The sequence below is a fragment of the Atractosteus spatula genome, chromosome 3 (genome assembly GCF_055471065.1).
Source record: "Atractosteus spatula isolate fAtrSpa1 chromosome 3, fAtrSpa1.hap1, whole genome shotgun sequence".
Classification (NCBI taxonomy): Eukaryota; Metazoa; Chordata; class Actinopteri; order Semionotiformes; family Lepisosteidae; genus Atractosteus; species Atractosteus spatula.
The window spans coordinates 12447580-12460378 of NC_142708.1; the positions used below are offsets into that span (position 1 = coordinate 12447580).

General features: G+C 37.0%; 1 protein-coding gene across 3 annotated transcripts in view; it reads right to left on the reverse strand.

The window, feature by feature from the left end:
* Nucleotides 1-12799, reverse strand: part of ptbp3 (polypyrimidine tract binding protein 3) — an 87147-nt gene that overhangs the window by 24342 nt on the left and 50006 nt on the right. For all 3 annotated transcript variants that reach the window (XM_088910191.1, XM_088910193.1, XM_088910192.1), the window contains one exon: nt 8902-8977. In XM_088910191.1, the coding sequence (XP_088766317.1) occupies nt 8902-8926 (25 nt within the window). In that variant the 5' untranslated portion in view covers nt 8927-8977. The remainder of the gene's footprint in view (nt 1-8901; nt 8978-12799) is intronic.

Sequence of the window (12799 nt, forward strand, 5' to 3'; positions counted from 1 at the left end):
AGAAACCTAAAAACATGAGTTCCTCTTGCTTGGCTGAACTTATTAAAGGCCAAGCCAATTATAAAGTGGCAGAACTAGAAATCTGAGGCCCACCTTCTTTCCAGCCCTGCCCAAAGCAGCAGGCCTTATTCGCTCTTGTATTAATGCATGTCACTCTCTTTTTCTGAAATGCATACCTTTTCATTGTTATGACTCTAGTCACCGAGAACTAATTCAGGCATTCTTTAATAACATGCATTCTACACCAGACTGGTAAATAACATATTGAGCATTAAAGGTAATTCTCACTCCATTTTTATGTTTTTAGCATAATAAAGTACACCACATTTGGATATTTATTCAGAAGTCAGTGACTGATCATTCTTCACTGACTACGATACACTTGAGTGACACAGACATGCAAAAGCACTAAATTGCCTCATTAATGAGAGTGTTTTTCAAGAATGGTAACTGGCAATAAGGTGATTTAACCTACTGAATAGTTCGAAGAGTGGTGAAAATCGAGAAAAAACAGAACTGATATCACGTGAACACCTCAAAGCCATCAATATGTGGCGCTCATAGACAACAGTCAGCAGTTGTAATTTGGCAAGATATGACAAATACAGTTTGTCAATAATAGGTCATAATATGCGGAAACTATGAGTCATGACACCTCATCAGGATTTATGGGGAAGTCCAAGTGGATGTCCCGCTCTCTAAAAATGAGCCCACTGAATGTTTTGGGGATTAGCAGGGATGACATGTGACATCTAGATCCAGTGAAAAGGTACCTGCTTTTTCAGGTTCAATGAGACTACACGATGTCATCTTCATCGTGTTGTGAAATTAGTTTGTATTGCTTTCAAGGCAGGCCGCTTTACCAGTGTAAACTTCCACATTGGAGTCACTGTTGATGACACGTCATCAGCCTAATGAATTTACCTACATCTTGTTTGTTCAATAAAAAAATCAATGTGCCCGCTACAAAAAGCCATTTCCTGAGGATAAATTTGTGAATCAGTTGCCATTGCATATATTTTATTCAATACCGAAGCATTACAGTCTTATTCATATTTTTAAAAGCATTTGCTGTCATGCTTTGCAATGCTTAGGTGCCGCCAAATTGCTCAGCCCGAGTGAACAACCCAGAATGATTCTGGACAGCTTGTACAATCACTCTCTCCCTACTGGCTGCTCCTGGAACATCAACTCAACATCGAGAGTTCTGCAGGCAAGGTTTCACAGCGTCCTGGCCACCAACAAAAACTGCATCAAAAGTACCGAATTTTAAACTAAAAGGGCAAAAGAAAATTCTTTTACACTCCCTATGTAGTTCCTTGGATACATAGAGTTTTCAATTTGAACACATCTTCCTAAAAAGCCTTTGTAAATTGTCTCCTATGGCTCAAAGTTTTCCATGAAGAGTTATAAAAACATATTAAATGGAATTCTAATTCTATTATTTACATTTTACATCATAATGTTCAATTCACTTCATGTGTAATAAAGTGCTTTTTATTTTTTAAAACTGGTCTAAGTTGATTGAATGTCCTGCTGTGATTAAAAATACAATTTATATTGATAGCGTTAAAATATCTTCCCTAAATTGTTTTTTAGATTTGTTTCAAATACAGTGAATATACATATTGGGGAAAGAGTGTATAGTTAATTTAAAAAACACATGCCTTTTTAATACCTGGAGGAACTTCAAATCCTGACCGATTAATAAACATGTTATCGTCTGAAATGTTGATGTCTTGATGTAGAGATCTATTTACATTTTCATCTCTCATATTTCATATCGGTGAAAAACAGATCCATAAAATGCTAACCTCTGAAAACACGCCTGTAACATCTTAAGGTCAGAACTATGAAATGAGTGACTGTTATTGGTCTGTGGTGTTCTCTCAGTGACCAATAGATTGCTCTGTTTCCATGGTAAAAAGCACATGGTTGCTTAGGAGCATCTGGCACTCAGCTGTAGGAAGGTAATTTATCTCACTGAGTAATTAAGAAATCCTGTTGTAAATCTAATAGGATTAAGGATCCCATTAGAGTTAAAAAACAGACAAGAAACCTTAAAACTAGGCCTCATAACTCATTTTTCTGTAACTTATTTCCTAGACTGTTTTGTTTTGTGTGGGCAGATGTAATCCAAGGTCTCTCATTAGTCTAGTAGACACGATTTATTGCAGAATAAAATGGCGCATTTCAAAGCAAGCAAGCGCTATGATCGTGTCTAAGAATCTGTAACTGATACTTAGGATTTAGACTTAAAGGCCAGAGGAGCTAATGTGGTTTTGGCTGTAGTGTTCACAAAAGACAAATAAATTAATACTCTGGACATCAGTGTCTGGTTTTGTATAAAATGACCTGGAGGCTAGTTTTCCCTTTCGGCTAGGGTATGTGAAAGGTGTCATCAACTTCACTGGCTATTTCAATGTTAATATAAGTGATATTAACAGGTTGTAGAAGTACTGTAAAGGAAATTTGACAATTCAACTGTACTTGAATAAACTATATCTGAGCATGTGTTACTTAAAAGCACACATTTCTGCATCTATAACAGAATAATGCTAACAATTTCAAGCATAAAGATTTTACAAAGACTGGAAGATTAAATGTTTGAGTGGAATGCATGTTCTTGAAGCAATTAAATTAAACTGGAGTCTCAGCCAATAGAGATGTGGACTTTAAAAAAGGGTTTTGCATTGAAGCACTTAAAGCAGGTATATATGTCAATTAAAAGGTCTCAGAGTGAATAAAGATATTTCTTATGAAAAAATGTCATGTTTGTCTATATATTCTACATTAATAAAATATCATACCCCACTGCAGCGCTTAGATCGCATACTGCGAGATAAATAACAGTACATAACACACATTTCAGTATCTTTCTGTGATGTTCATACAACAGTTATAGCAACAATGTTTCACACTGTACCCATTTTCATGGTCAGTTAATTGTCAATAGCTATGATGAAGGTTTTTGTAATCTATTTGGATTACTTTAAGAACTACAATGGTACACTGTATCTTGTTTGCAATAAACTGAATCAGTTCTAATATTAACGTACTTTTATAATATGTAGTACAAAATATATCTGTACAAAAAGTAGACATGAGCACCATTCTAGCATCACAGTATGTTTGCACGCCAATGCAACATCAACTTGAACAAGGTTGCAAATAAGGCTTGTGTTGTTGTAACAACATTTCTACTGCTGGGGTTTTAAAAGTTTAATAATGATTCTTTAAACTAAGATAGCAAAATAGGCCAGTGACCAGTTTGTGCTTCAACAGAAATTAAATAAATGTGCTATGAGATGTGCTGAAATACTGAAACAGCTGTTTCACAAAAATGTCCTTTCAGCCATTTTCATTTCAAATAGGTAGGCCTCGTGTTGACTTGCTGCTGTAATAAATGCAAAAGGTGCTTCCACAAAGTATTAGTTGGGGGGGGGGTGCACACTTATGTAATCAGGGTGTTGTAGGTTTTTTAATTTCAATTATTTTTCCTAATAATTATCTATTTGTTTTTCGCTTGAATTTTGTTGGTTGCAAGGTCACATTAAAGATGGAAAAATGTCTCGCATGATTTATGGCTTTACATCACAAAAACCTGCAATTTCAATAAGGGTGTGTAGACTTTTTTATATCCACTGTATATGAATGGGGAGCAACACTGCTCAGGGTAGGAAAGGAAACAGGGTAAATACATATACCCAAAATGTGTTCAGTTTGAGTATATAACTTTTGCTGAAAACTATTCACTGGTAATCCAAGAAAATGGGACATCACTGGAAGGGTGTGAATACTTCTATAAGACCCTGTAGTTTCAGCATCATAATACACGTTACACTGCATAGATGGAAATGTCTTAGAAAAGAAACAAATTATGACTATGTTATGGTCACTGCCAAGCACATGCCTATTTGATATGCAGAGACAGCCTAAATAAATAACTTCCCACACAAAGTGAAAGTCTTTCACATTATGTATTTTTTAAATGAAAATAAGCACTCAGAAAACAAATCTACCATTTTGAATAATCCTCAAGTTTGCATTAATTCTATTTCTGACAATCTGACAGCTCATCAGAGAATGATAGAAGCTAATGAAAAAACTAAATTGTTCAAATTAGAAGTTGAAAACCAGTTTTTTCATATTCCTTTTACTCGGGAATGTGAAATGTAGAATGACACAAATATTATATCTATACATAATATAATTTAGGCTGATTTGAGTTATACAGTTCTTATTTACATATTTACTTCAAAATTGTACTACAAATGACTTTTTCCAGAAAAGGAACTACAGTGAAGTACTGAATCAATCAGTTATTACCCAAAACCATGAGCTAAGACCACAGTCAATGGGACATTAAGATCCTACTGCAGACAAACAGCTAACCCTTTTCTAAATGTGAGGCTTAAAGAAAGCAATACAATGTGTCTACTGGCTTTGTTCCTTAACAAAATCATAACGGAAATGATTTACATGCATGTACTATTTTAATGCGAGAGAACAGCAAAAAGACAAATCATGAGGATAAATGGCTCTCTTACATGTTTGGGGGTTTTGCTTTTGTGTTTCACTTGTAGAAACTGCAATTGTACAGAAAATCATAATTTTGCAATCCTATAAAGTTAATATACTAAAACAGTGGTTCTCAAACTTTTTGGACCAAGTACCACTCCTAATCCAACTAAAGCATCCAAGTACCACCTATAAGCCATATTCTCATAGGAACCCCAGAAATTCTCAATGACCAACATGAGCGTGCGTGCACACACACACTCACACATACATATAATAAATATTATAATAATAAACTGTATTTGATATAGCGCCTTTAAAGGTGGCTTCTCAAAGTGTTTTACAGAAAAAAAACATTAACAACAACTAATAAAAAAGCACCATTTCAGTGAGAGGGGTGAGCCTGTTTAGTTGAGCAAAGCAGATGTGAATTAATTTTTCGAGCCTTGATACAATTCACAACAGAGTCTAACAGATATTAAATCGTCAGGCATTTTCTTGACGGCAAAGGTCTCGCGGTGGATGTTGTAATGCGTCCATTAATTTCTGGAGCAACCTCTCTAATTCGTGCAACTACACAGTTATGTCGGCTTGTCATTGCTCTAGCACCGTCTGTACAAACTCAGACGCATTTTATCCAGTCGAGGCCATTCTCTTCGAGAAATTCATTCAGAAGCTGAAATATGTGCTCTCCTGTAGTTCCTGTTGGTAGCGGTTTACAGAACAGAAAGTCTTCATGGGACATGCCCTCAAACTCGTATCTAACGTAAACGAGCAAATTGGCCAAATCGACTACAGACTCATCTAATTGCAGTGAAAAACATCTGCTCATTTTAACGCGCTCTATCAGTGTACTTTTGATATAATCCTTCATTTCAATAATTCTATGAATGACTGTGTCTTTCAGGGGGAGGGGGGCAACAGGTCGAGCTGTTTAGCAGCTTTTTCTCTACACATAATACATGTCAGCTCTTTTGCCAACGGTAAATAAGGTTCTTCAAAAATAGTGTAGCTTACCTGCTTTAGCAATCCGCAAGCTTGCATTTTTCCGTGTTTCCGTTTTTATTTCCGTATTTATTTAAAGTTTTCATTTCATGCGCATGGGAGCGAAACACAGAGACGCTCGGTGTATTTTTCTCAAATTAGAACAGTTCTTAAATATTTTTCTGTTACCACGCTTTCGTGTGCTCACAAGATTACCTGCGTTCGTAGCACGTATTTCTATGCATTCCTGTGTTTACAACGTTGGCATTGTTCCAAAATCACGCACATTCTCCTTTGTCCCTATTTGCTGGAGATACAGTAGCTTTTTTTAAATACAATTGGTCACTTGCATCCGTAGCACGCATTCCTATAGAGTGGTATAGAATTACAGAGTATCTCTTGTGTCCACTGAAGTATTAGTGCGCACTGTATCGTAGTACGTAGGCTGCGTATTCGAAATGTATTAAAATACAAAATATGAAAACCCGTCCCGATTTTTCAGCGCACACGACACAGTTCCAGGGTCATTTGGCGTACCACCTGGCGGCACTCCACGTACCACTGCCGGTACGCATACCACAGTTTGAGAACCACTGTACTAAAAGACCCATTTTGATGTAAGTGGCAAAAGTATTCAGAAATCAGGAGGAAAAGGTTGCCATATATTTACATGTGGAAGACAACAGCACTTCTTCTCTATATCAGTCTGTCTCTTTTGTGGCAGTACACTGAATAAACTTTTGATATGCAGTTGAGTAGCTTTGGAAAATAATAACAGTAATAACAAAACAGCTGGACTCCCTTAAAATTAGTAACACAATCAACTCTGCTTGTGCAGGCTGGTGTTCCACGCTTCACTTTCCTGATCACAAATGTTCTGAGCTGTCATCTAATCCACTGTGATTTTTCCATTTTTCCATGGGACTACAGATAGACTTAATCTCGGAAGGATCTTGTCACCTCTATCACAGCGATGTGCTATGAAAAAGTTGTAGAAGATCTACGCTTTGGGCACATATTTGTACTGACTTTTGTAGGATGTTTTTTTCTAGCAGAAGTTTGAAATGTTATTTCTAGGGCTTGATTCTTGGAAGGCATCCTGGTTGCTAAACAAGTTAAAAATAACAAATTCAAGAACGAAGATCCCTGCTAACTGTTTATATTTTATTCACTGGAAAAAAAAACCTGGACCTGTTCAAGAGGAATGGCAGACAGTCAATTTAAAATAGAATATTGAATCAATTTAACATTCAAAAGGGGATAATGGGACTGCAAGTTCTTTTCCTCTACCAACACAAAGTGGAACTTCTTTTCAGTTTCTTCTGCAGTATAACAAAAAACGATGCGGAAGAAACTACAATTTATGTTTTACTGGTGTAACTCATTATTAGAGTCACTGTCTAACCTGATGACAGCACCAGTGGTGGCAATTACAATGAGGTAATAAATATTGACAGTGATACAAGAGGACTGCAAAGGAAGTGAAGAACAGATACAGAGCCAGATGCAAAAATGTCATTTTAGGCATGCACCACAATGGATTGTTATAATAACCCTCTAAAATAATACATTATCTTCTACTAGGTTTAACCTTTGTACAGGTTAATTAACATAATCCACAGACTATGTAGCAGTGTAAATCCTTAGCTCTTATTTTCTTATGCAATCCAATTCTTTAAACAATTCCAGAGTCATGGTGTGTTGAGTCTTTCCACCTTTCAAATCACACAAGCCTAGTTTACTATTTTTACAATTTTTCCTCTATTCCTACCCTATTCCTTGCTGTTGTGTATTAAGTATAAACTGTAACCTTAAATATACATGTACACAAATGCATTTCTGAGCACACCTGGTCTGTTCCCTGTATATGCCAGCAAAAAAAAGGAAACAGTATCTCAGTCCGGTGAAAAAGAATCTTGGGTTTATGAACTTTCACCCCTATAGAAAACCCCACCGAAAATTGTGGGTCACACATACATATGGCCCTTTTTTTGCAAGCAAAAACATTTATTTATTTTGAAGCACAGATATTAAATGACTGAGCTTTCCGCTTCTAAAGAATACTTGTCCTTGTGAGTAACCCATATACACGTATAAGACAGAATCATTCTTTTCACTTTTATTCCTACACCTTGTTTTTTTCCCCAAGTTCATTTATCTCCCCCTAAAACTACATAATACACTGATATTAAACAAACTTCAAAGCACCTATGTCAACAAGGAAGAGAACTGGTATAGCTGGTTTCCAAGCTAAAACGCAGCTCCAATTCCCTACTGTTGTTTCAGGGTATTGTTATTTAACCATTTTGTATGTAAAGCTGTTGAAGTACACAGTGCTGAATAGACAACATAAAAATGAGTAGGAGATGGGAAAGTACTTATGTAACTCACTTTTGTTACATACTGTACTGAAATAAACGGATGTAAAATTGTGTTGAAAAATAATTTCATACCATGTTAAACAAGGCAAATGAAAAACCATTCTTATTTGCTATTGGCACAATTATTATTTTTCCCATCTGTGTGTAACTGCACAACATTTATTGCAATAAAACCAATACTGTTCCTTATTCTTTGTGTTGCACTATGTTCAAGTGTCATAGAAGGAATGCAGTTGTTGAATCAAAGCCTCTGAGTAAATTCTTCAGGCTTTAAAAGCCTGGGTTTTGCTTTGCAAAGCAGTTGCAAAAAGTTTTTGCCTGCATAAATGTTTACACATTCAATTGCAACTAGTGAGAAATCAAGTGAGATTTTGAAGATCAGGTCAAAGGGCAAGGGTTTGATTATATATACTCACCTGGCACAAAAGGTAAATACGGTCCTTTTGAAAAATCAGTATGAACATTTATCTCATACTTGTATGAACACAGTCTTGCATACTTATCAAGATCTTTTATACAGGGCTTAAGTGATGTAAAAAAGTTTTCCAGAAGCATATGTTACTGCTATTTCATATTTTATTAAATACAATACATAATTCAAGGAGGTAGCCGTGTCAGCATGCTTAGGCTGCAAAAGAAGAAATAAAGGTTTATTCCATGCTGAAGAGAGAAGAAAAAAAACACAACATTAACCCAAAGAAGGCTCACAGCCGAAACACTGTCTCTTTTTAGCATGGATTAAACCTTTACTTGTTCCAATACTTGGCTTTAAAACTTGTCTTGAAATGGAAACACAAACCAGAGGACATTAGGGTTGTCAGTTCTCCTGGGTGTCAGGTTTCACTTGCTTTGACTGTTACAAGCTTCTTCTAAGAAATTCTATTCAATTGTTTTGTTCCAAGATAATTGGAAATTGACAGTGATGATACTGAAATGTGATTTTTTGGAAAGAAAAAAAAAGGTCCATATCCTTGTGCAAAGTGAGAAAGACTCCAGAAAGAAGGTTACACTGTACCTGTAGATGGAGTAGAATTGCTCATGGTAGAAGGGCCGTTAGTGAAACCAGAAGAAAGAAGCTCGTCAGATCCCCGCTGAAAGGCAAAACATGGAAATAAGAAATCAGCGCCCATGCCCTTTTTTCAATACCTGCATCTACTGTATACCCAGGATAATGAAGACAAACGATGCCCAGAACGCAATCCAGCTGCACCATAAAGGCAGCTACAGTAGTTTCTTCTGCTTAAAAAATGGCCAAAAACAAAACACGTGAAAGGTCTTTCGAGGATAACATTTACTGACAACTGCAGATTCATCAGAGAAAGGAAAAAAAAGGCAGAACGCCCTGAATAAATCTCCACTGTCTTCAATAGACGAAACAAATCTTTCAATATTCCTTACAAACAATTAGACATATATTCGACTGCATCACAGTTTAGTGTGTTAAAGTTAACAGTCACTCAACCAAAATATTACACACAGTGGGGAAAAAAAAAACACTGCTCGATTACTACAAGTTTTTAAGTTAATTCATATGAGACCAACAATGTGCTCAGACTCCACTACCAACACCGAGAACCATTTACAGTCATCGTACAGTGTTACCACCTTGTAGACTGAGCTCTTATAGGATCTCAGAAACTAAGGGAGGGCTGGACTTGGCAAGAACTGAGATAGGACACCAAGAAACATCAGGCTATTGATGCAAGTGGTGCTGATAGATCGATCAATGGGTGGTACTCTTCCCTTTGGACTAGAATTTCCAAAACCAATAACCCAGTGACCATGGACACTGTACTATAGGAGGCACTATCATTTGGATGAAAAGTCTAACTGAGCTCCTGGTTACTTGGTTATTAAAGATCCCATGAAATGATTCAAATGGTTAGAGATGTAAACCCTGATGTCCTAACTAAATTTCACTATGGTCTTCCCTTATGCGGTTTCTCACTTCTCCGCTGCTGTGTAGTGAGGCTACTGGCGCATAACGGCAGCGCCAGTTCACCCAGGTGGAGGTTGCACTGTAATGCTGAACAAATGTGGATCATATATGCAAAGTGTTGGTATCCTTAGGGATGCACTGTTAAAATGCAAGGAATTATTGTGTTACCCAACCAATTTAAACCACTGGACAGCTGCAGCAGACCCACTATCGGTTTGGTCAGTGAATGTAAAACTCCCTCAAACCACAAAAGCAATTGGTTCAATCTATTGTATGTCTGAAGAAATGCTTCCAGGGTTTCTGCCCATTTTCTTCCCCACTCTCCAAGGAAATAAATCTGAATGACGGGAGAAGAGTGGGAGGAAATGTTTCCATTTGTATTTCATTTCCTGAGCAAAAGCTATACACCAGAGGGAATATCTCAGTAATTGTCTTCCTCCAAAGATGTGTTCTGATTTCAGTGGGCAAAAGGATGCATAATGTACTTGTTAAACCTTTTTTTAAACTAAAGGGATATTGAAGACAAGCACCATATCTTTTTAGTGTGCCTCTAAAAATGTACTGTTGAACAGAAAAGGTTAATGGAACGGACTATACTTAGGATGTGTCACGAGGCAAAACAAATGGTTCTCGTCATAACTTGTAAAAAATACCTCTATTTGACATGATTTTTGTAATGATGTAGCCCTCTCTGCATTTCATGTGCTGTGTGCCAGATAAATAAAACAGAAAAAAAAAGATTTTATGTATATGCCAGTTAACCTTGTTTTTTCTCAGGGCTACAGTGGATGTTAAACGGTTCATACTGAAAGCATTTTGAAGCTTTGCTCTCAATTTAGGAGGAGACGTGCATTAACTTCAATGCTCACAAAAACATAGGGGACATTCAGCTGACTTGCAGTAATTTATCTTGCAACATCAGTCAACTATAATTTTGAACCAAGGACATAACCTAGACACAGCAGTTACCACCTTGTAGCCTAATCTCTTCATATCTGTTCCTAAGCAAGGGTGGAAGATCACCCACGAAGAGAACGTTGTACTTGTGTCACATGAGACGTTAAAACTTGGTCCGGACTATTTGATTGTTATAGACCCAATGGCACCCTACTAGAGTATGGGTGCTAATCAAGCCGTCATGATTACATTTCACTCTGGTCTTGCAGAATCTGGCATACCTAAAGGTAATTCCCAGTTAATTCGAATGATAAAGAAATGTCTTACGTCTCTACTTGATCTGCTGTAGGGAGATCAGGGCTATTGATGCTGCACATCACCCATTTGGGTCTTACCCACACTTCAATGCTGGATGAATCGGTCCCTTCCTATATGTAAAGTCCTCTAGGATCCTTGGGGATTTATATGTAGTTACACGGAAATGTTATTAATACACTATGCAAGGTTGTCCTCAAAGCAAAGCATGAGGCTTTTACAGAGCTCTGAAAAATATGGAGATCACTTTTGCTGGACTTATTGATACCACTTCATATAGATCATGAAGAGAAAGCCCTGCAGACTACAGACACCATTCTGTTATATTATATCAAACACTGGCACAGACACCTCACAGGTTTAGAATTAACCTAGTCTCATCCCACAATATGTGGCAATTAGGCCACAGCCTATTACTGATGTTACCGAAAGCAGTCAATGTGCTGTACCACAAAAAGTGGTATAAGGACTGTTGCATTAGAAAATCTATATTGACCGTCCCTTAACTTACTACACAATAGGAATCCGAAAGATAATACTGAAGGCAGAAGTAAAACACTTGACTAAAAAGAAAAAGGTCTAAATTTCAAAATAAAGACAATTAAAGTTGATAAAGCAAAATAGCTGGGATAAAAAGAAGAAGTCTGGTGTCAAAAACCAGAACAACCTAAGAAAGTGATCAGGGTTCCATTTTTCAAGACTGACATCTGAAATTCTTTTTTGGCTCTTGTACGCGCCTTTGATTTATGAACAGAAATGCCATTCTATTGCGTGATATTCAAATCCCTCATGACCCCGTAGAAATATGCAAAAAAGATTTAATCTCTTTACCCTTTACCTCCTTGGCTCTTTTTCTGAAGTCTTGACATTTCTACTTGAAAAATACATGTGTAGCCTACGTTCATCTGCTGGCCTGACCTCAAAGGGCATCGCTAATAAAGATGTTTATGAGATTTCATCATCCTGCTTCAGACCTAGTCTGTCATTTCATAAAAGCAGGGATCAAAGTTGCATAGGTCTCAGCCTCCGAGAAACTATCAGCATTAAAATTCATACTGTAGCATCGTGCCATTTCCTATGAACACAGCCATTAAGGCAGAATGTCTTTTAATTACTGAGAAGCATCCAACTGCAGTTAGAGCAATTGTCGCCTCTTTGCAAGAGTCACCCCTTCTCAGAAATCGAAACATTAAATTACAATTTTTTATTCACACGCATATATAAACCAGACAGTCCGATATATAGATAGCTGGACAGGCAAGGTGAACCAATAACTCCCATTGCTACCTTCACCATCACTGCAGCTGGTTATTCTAACAGTTTCTCTGCCAGCTCCAGAAGTAATTACCACAAATGCTGATGGCACTTTGAATTCTCTTTAAAAGCAATTCATTGATTTATCTATACAAATATTCCAATCCCATCACAGCTTGCAGAGAGCAATGAAGCCTATTCAAATGAGAATGTTTGCTCGGGTATATTTACAGTTAAAGGTGATGAAGATATTGTCATCACCACCGGAAAAGCCCTTTCCAGCTGGCATGAGGTGCTGTTCCTTTTAGCACAACAAGACCAATGTGCTATAATGTGCTACACAGCTGCTGTATGAGATAACACTCTGTTTGTTGCACATGGGGATCAGCAGATATCTGTTGGACTTGCATCCAAAGTACCAAAGATATCCCATTCTGTATGTTTTGCCTGAAAGAGCTCCATCAGTTACCAAATCACGTAACTGAAAAAATAAAATATGGATTGTAAA